Here is a 14884-nt window from a genome sequence, read left to right as displayed (position 1 = left end):
TGCCTCCAGGCCCGGCCTCTCCGCCGGTCACGCGCGGCGCGCGCCCGCGAAACTGCGGATGCGGTTTGGAGCGGGCTGTCTGGCTGTTTGGATTGAATAACCAGGAAGGGTGAGGCCCCGCGGCGGCCCGGGGGTTGGGGCCAAGGGTTAACCACTGGGATGCGCAGTCTCCGCCTCCAAAGCTGGGCCTCGGGGAACCCGGGGGTCCTAGTGGCCTAGAATGGTGGGCGGAGGCGGGTGCCAACCCCGATCTGACCCGGAGGCTTCTGCCACAGAAAGTGCCACCGGCTTTCCGCATCCTTGTCTCGACTGTCGGGATCGTCTCCCAAATCTGTGATCTGACACCACCGTCCCCTCGTTCGGTCCTCCCCACCCACCAGTTCTCTGTAACTGGCCCCAGGGCCAGTGGAGCTGACATCGAGTGGATCCAAATCGTCGGATCCCCCAGCCCCTGGGAGAGGCGGGAAGGCTCAGGGCAGCGGCTGACTTTGTGGACGGCGGGTCCTTGCGACTCCGGAGCTGGTGGACCGAAGCCCCGCCCCACGGCCCTGCGGACCTTCCTGGCCGCCACGACCTGCTCTGCCCGGGCTAGAGTCCTGGGAGGGTTTCCCGACATTTCAGGTTTACGCAGCGTCTGCAGGTCTCACCTGCAACCACCTGCTGCAACCGGGTAATTCTGAACACCTGTTGAAGCACGGACTCTGAACTCTAGATTGACAGGCAGGGGTGGGGAAAAGAGACTAGGAATCTGAATTGTAGGAGAGTATTTTAGGGGATCTTGTGCATACTAGATTTGGGAGTCAGGAGACAAAGCTGATGGTGCTAAGTGTCCGGGTTTTTGTCCCTAGCTGTGTGTGCAAAGTGTTACTGCGGAACTGCTTCCTCCTAAAGGGACCTTCTGGAAATTTCTCTGGACACCAGTGGTCATTGATAAACCCAGTGGTCCTGGAGCTTTCCAGGTTTCCAAGCAGGTTGATTTCAAGATAACATGTCGGCTCCAGTGAAAGAAAGCCTTCAGCTTCAGCTGCTGGAGATGGAGATGCTGTTTTCTATGTTTCCCAACCAAGGAGAAGTAAAACTGGAAGATGTAAATGTCTTGAGGAATGTAAAGAGGTATCTGGAAGGCACAAGAGAGGCGCTACCACCAAATATCGAATTTGTGATTACGCTTCAGCTCGAGGAGCCCAAGGTGGGTGCCCTCCTTTGTTTATGTTTGCAAGGTGCCCAGTTTTTAATTGAAACACCTGGTACATGAGCTTCCTATGAAGGAAACAAGAGAATACTCAATATTCCTTTACTTGTTTGGAAGCAAAATATATAAAATACAGGGTGCTCTATAAAGTTTTTTCAATAAATAGCCTGAATTTTATATAAACATGCACACCTTTTAAGCAAATTTGCAGGACGTTTTTTATTTAAAATATCTTGCAGTTTCACACTATAATTATTCTGTTCACTCATGCAGTTTCTTACCAATCCAACTGCTGTAGTACGGACTACCTTTTACATATATCATGATTTTCACAAATCTAAGTACTGCCTGTCACAAAATAGGCTTTTTAGGAAGTGAATGAATGTTTTAGGAGTTTTGTTTTGATGGCATCATATACAAAAAGCAAATGCAAATACAAAATCTAAATGTTAAAAATCAATTTACCTCCATCTTTTGATCATTAATTCCCAGCAACATTAACTTGGCATGAGCAGCATGCAGTCTGGGCACTACTCATCCTTCATTTACCCCCTAGAGGAGGCTTGCTGGTTCTCCAGAATGAATTATGTCCAGTGGTTACACACTTCAGTGGAACCTTGATCACTTCCATGGTGAAATTACACTTGTTATGTGTAGTTATTTGTTTAATGTGTCTCCTTCACTAGGCTCTAAACTTCATGAAGGGCAGAAATGGTGTCTGACTTCACTTCTTTATCCCAGCATGGGACACCAGACACATATAGTTGTTCTACAGTATTTAAATCTATTTGTTTTCATTTTAAGGTGACAATTGATTTGCAAGTTACCATGCCTCACAGCTACCCCTACGCAGCATTAGAGCTGTTTGGACGGTCATCTGAACTTGACAGACAACAGCAGCTACTTCTCAACAACAGTCTCACTTCTTACATAGGTACTTTTGATCCAGGTGAACTCTGTGTATGTGCAGCGATCCAGTGGCTACAGGACAACAGTGCATCCTATTTCCTGAACAGAAAGCTCACATATGAACCATCTACACAAACAAAGCCAGTCAAGAACACATTCCTCCGAATGTGGATCTACAGTCACCACATATATCAGCAGGACCTAAGGAAAAAGATTTTGGAAGTGGGGAAAAGGTTAGATGTGACAGGATTTTGCATGACAGGAAAGCCTGGAATAATCTGTGTGGAGGGTTTTAAGGATCACTGTGAGGAGTTCTGGCACACAATTAGATACCCCAATTGGAAGCACATTTCCTGTAAGCATGCCGAGAGCATGGAGACAGAGGGAAATGGTGAGGACCTGCGCCTTTTCCACTCTTTTGAAGAATTACTTCTTGAGGCCCATGGTGACTATGGACTGAGGAATGATTATCACATGAATCTGGGCCAGTTCCTAGAGTTTCTCAGAAAGCACAAAAGTGAGCATGTTTTTCAGATATTATTTGGTATTGAAAGCAAAAGTTCAGGGTCCTAGGAATCTATTAAGAGGCCTATACCTATAATTTCACTAAGTTATTTTTGTCAATAAAACCAAAATAAGAAGGCTGGTGGCTATATAGCATCCTCAGTGAGAAACCTAGATCCAGAATTTTCCACTAATGAAACAAATAGGCCTTTCAACTTTGTATCAGTGTGAATGTGATGTTACCCCTAGGTTGCTGTGTTGTCATTTGAATACTATTTCATTGAAAATTAATTTTAAAAAAAGTACTTAACCAGTAAAGCTGATTTAATTAAGAAGTGCAAAGCCCCACAGTTAATGTCAAAAATTAAACTGCAGTTATGATTTCATAAATATGAGTAACATCTCTCCCCTTTTTATCATACAAGCATGTAAATGACACACCAACCTTTTTTTCATCATTGGAAATCATTTAATGCTAAATCAGGGATAAAATAGGAATAACAAAAGCATATGTTTACTTACTTCAAGTCAGACCCCCTATTTTGAGTGTTTTAGTAAAACTAGATACTAATATGAATGGCAAAGAGAATTTTTCCCCTGGTTGTTCATGTCAATTGGTTAAGGATACTAGTGAAAATAAGAACAATATTCTTAGTTCTTACCCACAAAAGAAGTGGGGTTTCTTGTTTACAAAATGTGCCCATGGCTTTTTCCATCCTTTGCATGTGTGCTAGTATGTATTCCTATATGGGGCAAGAGAGTGTTGAGAGAGACCAGGTAGAGGACTGTGCCACCATCTTTGGGGGAAAAAAAATCAAACTGCATTTTTGTGGTAAGTCACTGTATCTCTTCTGAAAATTCCAAGTTCCACCAGCCGTTTTCAAAATAAGAGTTTAACAATTTTTAAAACCCTTATTTGAGCAGCACTGCCCTAGAATTTCTAGGCGTTTCATGTGTGCTAGGGCACAACACAAGCAGCCTCTGTACCTTTCCCTGCTTCCATGGTCTCTCCTTAACCACTGCTGCCTTTGGAGTCCTGCTGGAACTCAGGCAATCCACTGATGTTTAGTACCAACTGGAGGCTAAACAGGTGATGGGATGTAGTGACATGCAGGGGAATGCCTGATTCCCTAATTCATGACACATTCTGTTAGATGCGTGTTACATGTGTTGAGCTCACAGAACTTCTGATGAACCAGTACCTCCTGGTTTTACTGTGTGTTTAGGATGCAGACATGTGTCCTTGGGATTGGGAGATGTAAGGGACCAGTAGATGCATAATCAGACTCCTGTGCCCACGAGGCCTTGGAACTGAATTCACTTTGCCACTCAGAATAAATTTCCTCTTGGGGTATAACTCAGACTTTAAGGTTTTGGTTCTGGGCTCTCTCTGCCAGACCATCAGCTGACCCATTCATGTTTTAATCCCGTGGGATGCCACTGGAACTCAAGCTGGGGGGCTCAAACTTTATCTGTGTATAAAGGAAAGAAATATGACTCATTTCTCTATGTGTACTAAGATTGAAAACAACACAGTAGGGGAATCATTTTCCCACATAATCTCAAACTATCAATAAGTATAAATAATACTTGTAATCTGGGGACCTTAGGTAGAGATCTAACTCCATTTGCCTTTTTTGTCCTTTAAATGAGATAGTATATGCTATACACTTACCTTATGGTTTTTTCCTATGATTAAATTAGCAAAAGTAACTATGGGACTATAAACAAGTTTAAGAACAAAGCTCAAAATTCAGTACCACCAAAACACTCTAAAAATATGGAACAAAAAATGGATTTCATAACTCAAGCAACAAATTCAAGCTTATGAACTCTACTGTTTCTGGAGCTATGTCTGATGAAAGTTTTTCAGAATTTGCTTTTACATACCCAATATTAGCATTCAATACTTTTTTCCTAAAAATCGACATTTATTGTGGGAGAAACTTAGGTTTTATATAAAAAGATAATCTCATTCAAAACTCAGCTTTCCAAGTATAGTAGATTGCTGCTTGTGTTTCCCACCCTGATAGGAGCACAAACAACCCTGCCCTCACCCCCAGTCCTATACACACAACACTTACTTTGGGAAATCGCTCTTCTCTGTGTGGTTTGGGAAGAGAAAGTGACTGGAATCAAGTTGCCCTCATGCAACCTCCTGGAAAGATGCTTCTGAGTTTCTGCCACTGAAAGCTGTACTGCCATCCTCATGTCTGGCCTTTTGAAAGCTTTGTTTCTCTCAGCACCCTAAAGGAGGGACTGAGAAAAACCTTAGCCTTTATTCCTTGGACATTAGAATCAGTCTCTATTGCTAGTACTTTAAGAATCCTGATACTCTGTACATTAAAATTTTTAAATGGTTATTTGGGAAGCATGCTTGCTTATAAAAGTTGCACTATTTTTCTAAAAGCTTACAGAATCTTCAAATACTGTTTTCCTTCTCATTCCTTACTGGTGTGTTATATGTTAGGCTATGAGCTATGTATACATGCATAATGGGGGGGTGGACTGGATGAGTTGACTGACCATGGCCAGGGTCCTCTAAAGCATACCTTATATTAAATCAAAGCCTTGTTGCCTGTAAACTTGAGGTTTCACTTACAAGTGCTCACATGTCTTCCTCCCCTCTCAGAACTTGGAACACTCTCAAGTGCCCATATGAGGGGCCTTAATGGAACCCTTTTGAATAGGACAATTTTTTTTCATTTGCTTGTACTGCAAGTAGCCTACTAGTAAGTCAAAATAATAGCTATTTTCTGAAGAGGGCTTTTGCTCAGAAATACATGGTTTTATACAGAAACCTGATTTGCCACAAAAACTCTGAGCCCATTGGGTCTCCTTTGTAAGTCCACATGGTAGAATTTACTTCACTGCAGCCTAGGACCATCTGAGTCACTCTTCCTCCAATTCCAGTCAGAGCTAGACATTTGGATCAACCTATAAATGAGTTTGAGCAATGCACACAAAATGTTTAAAGTTCAACATTTTTGTGGTAAGTCACTGTATCTCAAACAGCTGAGTGTGGTGGCACACTCCTGTATTCACAGCAGTCAGGAAGCTAAGACAGGAGGATCACAAGTTCCAGGCCAGCCTAGGCTACATAGTAAGTAAGACCCTATCTCAAAAAGTCAAAGAAACAAACAACAATAAACAGAACTCTGAGGACTCTCCTTCCCTCCTTAGTAATTGGAAGAAGGAAATAAATAATTTGTTTTTCATTATGGAGGGGACTTCCCAGCAGGCACTAGACACTCCACCTCTACAAAACTTGGCTGAGATGACAAGTCCTAGTATTTTCATGAGATTTACCTTCTGCCATCTAGCATTATGTCTCTAACATTCAGGGAACCTAATGCCTGCAGTGCTCCAGGATCCTATCAGCAGGTCATCATCAACCTGCTGGACTAGTAGCTGCTCTGTGCAATGGTATTAAGAATGATATTCTGACCCAGTCAGAATTAGTGCAACACTGCAACTAGAGGTCTGCATATTGAGACAGAGCAAGCTGCTTAGGTGTTCTCTACTTTCTGGAATAAAGGAAAGACAAAAACAAATCATTGGCCAAATTAGCAAAATCAACTACCTTGATTTAGTCCAAGAAAAGGCAGCCTCTCTGACAGCAGCTGTACTTGGAATCCCCATCTGATTAAGTTTATAAACTGTATTGTCAGTCTGAGAGACCCATCTGTCTCCTGCATATGACAAAGATCATGTCAATGGAGATATAAGATTCACATTCCTGCTTCTTTTAAAGCCTTGAAGGCTTTGGCTTCTCTCTCAAAATTTCTTGGTACCCTCTACTGAAAAAACTTTTAATTACAGATCAAGAACCCAATGTGGGGATATTGCCATAGAAGATAAAGATATCAATTCATACATGATAAATAAGTACAATTTTACCTGTCAATTTAAAAAATTATTTAAAAATAAGTCAATTCCAACTATTCACTGGGAAAATAACTAGAGACTGGGTGTCAGAGACCCCAGAAGTTATCAGAACTGTTCCCAAATGGCCTCCAAATGGCCTGGTCATTTACTTTATACAGTACATTGTTACTGTAGTAAATGGAAGCCTGTTAGGAAGATTCTGGAAACATGTTTATGACATTATTACCCAGTTTTTCATCTTAGGAGTGGTAATACTTTGGATATGAAGTATTCCAGCCAAAGGCTCATGTAGTGATGGCTTGACCCCAGCTGGTGGCAATGATGATAGGTGATTGAATCATGAGGGCACTAATCTCATAAATGGGTTAATCCATTGATGAGTTCATATTGAATGGGCTATTAGGAGGTGGGAGGGTACCTAGTTAGAGGAAGTAGGTCACTTGGGATGTGCTTTTCTTTTTTTGACACAGGATCTCAAGGCTAACCTTGAATTCACACAATTCTCCTGCCTCAGCCTACTGGATACTGGGATCTGGGGATGGGCCATACAAGGGTACATCTTGCCTAGACCCTTTCTCTGTCAGTCTCTCTGCTTCCTGGCAGCCATGAGGTGAGCAGCTGCCTCTGTCACATGCTCCTACCATCATAATGTTCTGTTACACTAAGTCTGTAGCAAGGGAGTCAGCCAACCACTGAAACTTCTGAAACTGTGAAACAAAATAAACCTTTCTTCAGGTTCACTTGCTCAGGTATTTTGTCACAGAGATGAAAACTGACTAACACAGGGATCTTTCATGTTTATCTGTATGTGGCAATTTGCCAACTTTATGTTGGTAGCTCCAATGAGCCTTTTCTGATGTTACAGATATCAAGCAGGATCTGTAGGGGTTTTCCAAGTATTTGGTCCTAGGCTGGATTGGTTAGCTGTTAAGTTTTGATGTGTGACTGTGTAAGTTTTTAATGGCATCCATTTTTCTTGGTAAGGACCTATGCTGCCTGGTTGTTACTTTTTTGAACATTATTTCTGGCCATGAGGCCCTGTGATTAACTCTCCACAAACAATTTCTGTGGGGCAAACTATTCTCACTGCGTCAGACCTGCTTGAATTGATAACTGTCTGCACCTGTCTCCAGTTATTACTTGCCTCTACCAACCCCAAGATTTCGATGTCTTCATTAAAACCTATTTTAACCATGGCATTTCTCACAAGCCTTCCCAGCCTACAGAGAAGTTATTAAAATGAATTCATTGATACTTGTATTCTCACCACCAATGTATTTCTCCAAACCATAATGAAAGAGGTCACTGGTTCTACAAAACAACAACAAAAAAACCCACTCCAACACTGCTATCTTTATAAATCTTTGAATTTCTTTATATTATTACAAGAAGTGTTTGAATTCTCAACTTCATTTAATGTGGGCCATTACAAAATCCATGTTTCCACTCAACTAACTGAACCAACAAGTGGAATCACTTCCAGTCTTTTAAGGCAGTGCCCACTGAATCCAGAATTTGTGGCAAGTACACCTGTAGTTCTGCTCAATTCAAACTTAGGTGACTCTATCCCAGTATAATATTCTCAGAATGTTATATATTTTTCCTCAGGTTATTGCCAATATAAATGTGCAACATCTAGAGGTCCTTTGGTCTGAATCTTCTTCCCAGGACTGTCTTTTAAATTGTATCCACCACAGCCTCTCTCCACACTGGAATCTAACTTTATGTATGTATACAGAGACAATGAGAAGTAACCTGGAAGGAGCATAAAGTTAATTAGTTTCTCTTTGCAAAACCATCATTACCTCAGATGGAGTTATTTCAGGATCCTCAAACAAGGCAGTAATAACCTCTTTAGACAAACAAGATTTGATTAGCAAGGGAGGACATGCCAAGGGTACATCTGGTTGCCTAGACCTAAGGGGTTTCCTGTGACACAGCTGCTCAAACCTGCAGTATTGCTTACCCTAGTTTAGCATGTCCTGAGTCCTACCCATAGACCCTTACTCCAAATCAAGGTCCTATTGTTTTTTGGTCAGTACTATGTTAGACCTCAGTTTTCAATTTTTTCTACCTGCAGTTAGTGAAAGAGGAGATTCTTATAGCAAAAACAGAATTTTTTAAAGTTTTAACAGTACCTTGAGATGAGAACTTAAGCCTTCGAGCCTGAGTTATCTTTACTATCCACCTCTGCTAGAAGCAAACACCCCATCCCATCCTAGTCCTGATAGTCCTTCACCTTTCACATCATTTTAAGGAGACAGCTATTTAATCCACCAAAACCTTTCCTCCTTAGATAATGTATCCAGTCAGTTTTTCAGCTCATGTCTGTGTTTTGAGTTACCAAACATATTTTGCTACATTAATTTATATTAACATTGTGTTTTTCCCATTCAGATTTAGGTATTTAACCTATCTGGAGTCTATCATTTCATATAGTGTAATGCAGGACTCCAGTCTTAATTTTCTCCATGTCGTAGTCAGCTTTTCCTAGTCTTTTGCTAACCATTTCTATCTCCACCAACATTTGTAAACACATACATTCTGCGTTTTCTATTCCACAGTTCTGTATGTTGTCACAACTGATGCATATGTAAATATCTGTAAGATTAATCCAGAGGGGGCGCTGACAGCTCACACCTGTAATCCTAGCTATTTGGGAGGCTGAGATTGGAAGGATCATGGTTGGAGGCCAGTCCAAGCAAACAGAGAAATCCCCTCTTTTCTTTTACAAATTGACTTAATTACTTGTGGGTCATTACTTTTCAATAACAGACAAGAGTTAAGGCACCAGGTTCATGCCTGTAATGCCAGCACTCCACTTGGGAGGCAAGATGATGAAGAGTTTGGGTCCAGCCTGGGATATACACAGGGAGACTCTTTCTCAGGAAAAAAAAAAATCAAAATTTGCTTTATGTATTTTGAAGCTATTTTATTAAAGAGTACAGAATTATACCTCCTAACAACTAACCTTTTTATCACTATCTCTGTTAGAATCTGTTACCTGGAAGTCTATTTGATATTAATAGAGCCATGACCAGCTCTTAGACTTATCTTAGAGAAAAAGTTTGCAAGACCCCATCTCAACCAATGACTATGTATGGTAGCATGTCCCTGTCATACCAGCAATGCAGGGGAAGTATAAATAGGAGGATCACAGTCCAGGTCAGCCTGGGCATAAAGCAAGACCCTAGCTCAAAAATAACCAATGCAAAAAGGGTTGGGAGCATGGCTAAAGTGGTAGAACACCTGCCTAGCTAGTGCAAATCCCTGAGTTCTACCCCAAGTATTGCCAAAAAAAAAAGTAAAAATGACTTGTCCAAAAAACTTCCCACATCAATCCTCCATACTTTCTTGTCCTTTTGTCCACAATAAGACAATGGCATTACAAAATGCATTTAAGTTTATAAATGAAATAGCTCCATAATTTCTTCATATGTTATATTCACTCCTGCCTTGGGATACTTGCAGAAGCTTAGATTCTCAGCCTGAAAACACTTCTCTCTTCCAACATACCACATCACACTATACACACACACACACACACACACACACACACACAAAACCTGGCTTGCTCCTACTTATTCTTTATCTTTAGGTTACTGCTTTAATATCTCTCCCCTTCCCTAAAAATGGATACGCTACAAAAAAACCCCTTAATTTTCTTATCCTGACTTATGTTCCCTTTTGGGGGGGGCAGGGTCAGTACTGAGGTTTTGAACTCAGGACCTTGTGCTTGCTAAGCAGGTATTCTGCCACGTTAAGCCACGCCTTCAGCAGCACCCCCAGCTTTGTTATTTTTCAGATAGAATCTCACAATTTTGCCTGAAACTGGTTTCAGACCAAGATCCTTCTACCTACAGCCGCCTACATAGCTGGGACCATAGACACATGCTACTAGGCCTGGCTTATTGGTCAAGATGGTGTCTCTAGTGTCTCCTGAAATAGCTCTATAATAGGTATTTCAGCCCTGAATGGCCTCAAACTGTGATCCTCCCCATCTCCATATCCCATGTAATTGGGTTTACAGGTATGAGCCATTGTGCCCAACTATGTTCCCTTCTTAATTTACATGGCCGGCTTAGAAAAAGGAGCGGGCACACATTTTTTTATCCACTTTATTGAGACATTACTTATCAAAAGAGTTTTGATTAAACATGTACTTAAGCTTCACTTCTTTTATGGAAATGCAGTTTTACAACTATTGAAATATAACTGTCTCATCTAAATCTGCACAATTCAGTATGGTGGTAACTAGCCAGCTGTGACTACAAAGCATTTGTCTAGTTTAAACTAAATTGAAATGTAAGTGTAAAATAAACACTAGACTTTGAAATCTGATTATGAAGCAAATGTGTATTTCAATTTTTATATTAATTATAAGTGGTAATATTTTAAATATATTGGTTTAAATAAAATATATTAATATGAATTCTACCTTTTTCATTTGTATGAAGCTATCAGATAATTTAAAAGTACACCTAGGACAGTACTGTTCTAGATCACAGCCTAGTGAATGAAGACTAGAATATAAAAAAAGACAAATATGGATTTAGACTCTACTAAATCTCCTTCTTTGCTTATTAACTCCATGGACTTGGCAAGTTAATTAAAATATCAGCTTCATAAAGAAACTAGTATATAAATACTTCACACCTAGTAAGTAACCATGTAACGCCTGTTTTGTCATCTTTCCTTAAGAACAAGGAAGTAGGTCACTCATTATATCCAGCATAAATGACTACACATGTATCAAATGAATATAGTCCATGCTAAATAAATATTTCTGAAATTCATATCTTGTCATGTGATCTCTTAAAAACCTAAAATTGTAATTTTAAAGTGTAACAGTACTTTTTAAGAATAACAATTATTTTATAATTTTATTCATTAACTTTTCTATGCTTTAATAAATCTTTTGCATAGGTAAGTACATTTAGCAAAAGCTATTTTGACAACATGCAAACAAGAAATAGGTGTTTTGGATCTTTTACAAATACCTGTACTGAAGAAAACCAAATTTACCTTTAGAAAGTCTCTGTCCCCTTCTCCTCACACTTGATAGAATAAGTTTGACCTTTCAGTAAAATCATTTTATAAGCAGTTTATCTTGAACATCTTATACTCTTGGAAGCATTACTTCAAAAACAGAAAATTCTCCAAATAATTCTAAAAATGCATAGCAAGTATTATTGCACTGTTTAAGAATTTAAAATTGTTTCCACTAATCCAACCATTAATTTCTAAAGTAAATTAATATATTCTGGTAATGTAGCTATTCTTTCTCATAGAGTGGGCTTGGTAATTAAAATATTTTAGTATCTGATAGAGAGCTTCTGATATTGGGAGTACAGCTATAAAATTTCTCTAAACTCAGAGGAAAATGAGCTTATTGCAATACAGTGAGCTCTCAGTTACCTGAGTTAATCACACGGATGTTAGGGAAGTTCATTTTACTAGACACCAGCTTGTCTGGGAACTATGGTCCTGACTCCTGACATTCTTATCTTAAAAATGCTGCTCTTCAGGCAGCCCCTTTTCAAGAACCTCAACTCTCCTTTCAGTCTTCTTACTGCCCAGGCTGAGCTGAACAGAGAGAACCAACATCTAGATAGCAGTCCCAGTCCACACAGGCCAGGACCAACAGTGTGGGAGCTGGTAGGGCATTTGATCAGGCAGAAATAAAGGTTCTTTTAGGAAGGATTTTTGGACTAAGGACCAAGTCATTAACAGTTTTATTCTATAAGATGTAACAATGACAAAAGAATATTAAATCTAAGGCTGCACAAGGTATTGTAAACAGCAGTGATCTTTCTTAGAAATGTTGGAATTCAGTGGCACAAAAAACAAATCTAACTGAAATAAAAATACCTGAGAAGTTTTTTTCTCTAGGCAACAAAGTACTGTTGTTTCTGCTTAGCAAAAAATAATTTGTGACCAAATTCATTTTTATTTTTAAAAAGTAGATTTTAACAAAATGGCCAATGAAGGATTATGGATTTTAGTGTTGATCATATCAATCTACTACTAACTTTGGTCTTCCCATTAGTTTCCTTTATAAAAATGATGAATTTCTCAGGAGTAAGTACAATAGCTTTTTAAGAGAATCTTGACAGAACAGTTAAGACAGAAACCATAAATAACCAAAAGGTAAATCAAGAAAAATTGTCTAGTATGAAGTTTATCCTAATTTATATTAATATTCTTCCATGAAATTTTAGACTGCTAAAGTAAAATTACCTTAGACTAAACATATTATGAATCATCATAAAAGATTACAAATTAAAAATTATGAAAGAATTTAAGATCTCATTACTGAAGTTTAAAATGTTGACCATTATTCTAGTCATCAGCTCTGGTCTGTATTTTCTGGACCTCTTCAGGCCAAGAATAACAATCAGGTAAAATCTGGTCATAATCAGTGCTATACATCTGAGCGCGAACAAATGCTTCTTTGTTTTGTGGTTCAGGATAAACTGTGGCTGTCTTTTCTTGGTATGCATCATTCACAATCTAGGATTAAGAAAAGAATATTATTTTAATGAATAGAAGGTTATGGCAAGCACATGTCAGTCAAGTTTTTATACATTTCAAAAATTAACTTGTAATTTCTACCTTTTTCCAAGAAATTGTGTCACAGTAAAAGTACATATAAACAAAGACAAAAACTGGAATTACAATTATACATCATATAGCAAGAGGGGAAAATGGTATTAGCAACTATGGAAAGTATGAATAGTAAAGATTTACTTAAGTATAATCATAGTCTTGCAAAGACCTGACTGATAACTTGAACTAAATACCTGAATATCCTTGCCCAGCTTGAGCTAGAATATCTTAAATTTTAAGAATCTCTCATCTGACCACAGCTTCCTATACAATCTGCATTTAACCAGGCATCTTCTGATCCTGCTAACCTAGCCAACCAGACCCCATAGTTAGGGTCAGGGGTCCTTACCAGTGTTACAGAATCTCTTGACTCTACGTCTTATGTTACATGTACCATGCCACACCCTTGTCTGGGGACCCCCATGGGCTAGCTTTCTCCTCTTGTAACAGATCAGCAGACAAATGTGCATGAGCTTCCTATGGTGTTACCTGTTTCCTAACCTTATTGAGGCCTGTGTGGTTGCACATTATATTTATTATTATCTTTTCAAAAATCAGCTCCTCATAGTTCCCAAAAGGTAATTTCAAACATTTTCCTTCTTCAAGTCTCCATTTAACTCATCACTCTATTGAGAAAATTCCAACACTCAGAGAAAACAGTCTCCCTTTCACAAACTTAAACTATTTCTCTATATTTTCACATATTCTCTACTCTGCTTTTTGAGAAAAAATTTCTTCTTGTTTTCAAAATTAATTATTCTATATATACTATTTAATTCACATGAGTTCTAAAAAAATCACAAAGGAGTTATTTGTGTGCTAGACTTATTTAGATAAGTTTGACTTAGAAGAATATTAAAGTAAGTATCTCTTCTCAGAAATGTAAATTTTGGCATTTATGAAAAGTTATGTTCCTTAAAACTGAATTATGAAGAAATGTCTATGAAAAGGAAACAAAAACATATAATAATGTTAGAAAAGAGCAAAAAATGACACACATAGAAAAATAATAAAATAATGCCTAGCGTAGAAAAGTAGAGTGATGTTATTTTCCTAGTCTATTTTTCAAAGTGCCCATGATGTGGTATTATTACCTTTTAAACAGATTTATTGAGGTATAATTCATCACAAAATTCAAGAATTTTAGGTATATAAGTAAATTACTTTTGTAAATTCAGAGTTGTGCAAACATTAACACACTGTTTTAGAATATTTCCATCACCCTAGTAAGATATCTGTGCCTGCTGCAATGGCTGCATTACTTCTAAAATAAAACACATTGTCTTACTGATGACATCAACTACGTGGACCTTCTCTTTGCTCTCAGGGAACTACAGTAGGGATCATCTTTTGCTTTCAATGAAACCTCCACTTTCTCCTTGTTAATGACAAACTATGTGGAAGAATGGATTGTGTTTTATTGCTTCAGTGCTTTCCTAACTCCTTGACTTCATAACCTCTTTTTGCAGTGCTGGGGAATGAACTCAGAGCCTTGTGCGTGCTAGGCAAGCAATCTACCACTGAGCTACATCTCAGGCCCCATAACTTCTTATCCTACTGAAATTGCTTCTGTGAAAGTCTCTGATAATTTTCTAAGTCTCTGTTTTTCACTCTAGGATTGGTTCTGCTTGGTTCTATCCCTATCTGGAACTTGTGTCTTCTCTAATTTTTGACATTCTGTTCAGTTTTGAGTCTTTTTCTTTTTTCTTTTTTTTTGAGACAAGGGCTCACTATCTAGTCTAAACTGGCCTTGAACTCACAATCCTCTTGTTTCAGCCTCCC

The 14884-nt window shown here is 38.8% G+C and overlaps 2 protein-coding genes across 2 annotated transcripts in view; one reads left to right on the top strand and one right to left on the bottom strand.

Annotated features, from left to right (window-relative positions):
- The first annotated feature begins 9 nt into the window (after positions 1 to 9).
- On the top strand, positions 10 to 9463 carry Rwdd2a (RWD domain containing 2A). The gene is made up of 3 exons (XM_074078946.1): positions 10 to 109; positions 849 to 1189; positions 1997 to 9463. The coding sequence occupies exons 2-3, from the start codon at positions 989 to 991 to the stop codon at positions 2672 to 2674; spliced, it is 879 nt and encodes a 292-aa protein (XP_073935047.1). The 5' UTR covers positions 10 to 109; positions 849 to 988; the 3' UTR covers positions 2675 to 9463.
- A 1132-nt stretch (positions 9464 to 10595) lies between these two features.
- Me1 (malic enzyme 1) overlaps positions 10596 to 14884 on the bottom strand; it is a 177720-nt gene continuing 173431 nt past the window's right edge. The window contains exon 14 of the mRNA XM_074078882.1: positions 10596 to 13006. Within this exon, the coding sequence (XP_073934983.1) occupies positions 12836 to 13006 (171 nt within the window). The 3' untranslated portion in view covers positions 10596 to 12835. The remainder of the gene's footprint in view (positions 13007 to 14884) is intronic.

This window comes from Castor canadensis, chromosome 1 (assembly GCF_047511655.1).
Source record: "Castor canadensis chromosome 1, mCasCan1.hap1v2, whole genome shotgun sequence".
In the NCBI taxonomy this organism is placed as follows: domain Eukaryota; kingdom Metazoa; phylum Chordata; class Mammalia; order Rodentia; family Castoridae; genus Castor; species Castor canadensis.
The sequence above is the reverse complement of the archived record's forward strand: the minus strand, read 5'-3'. Positions and strand labels throughout refer to the sequence as shown.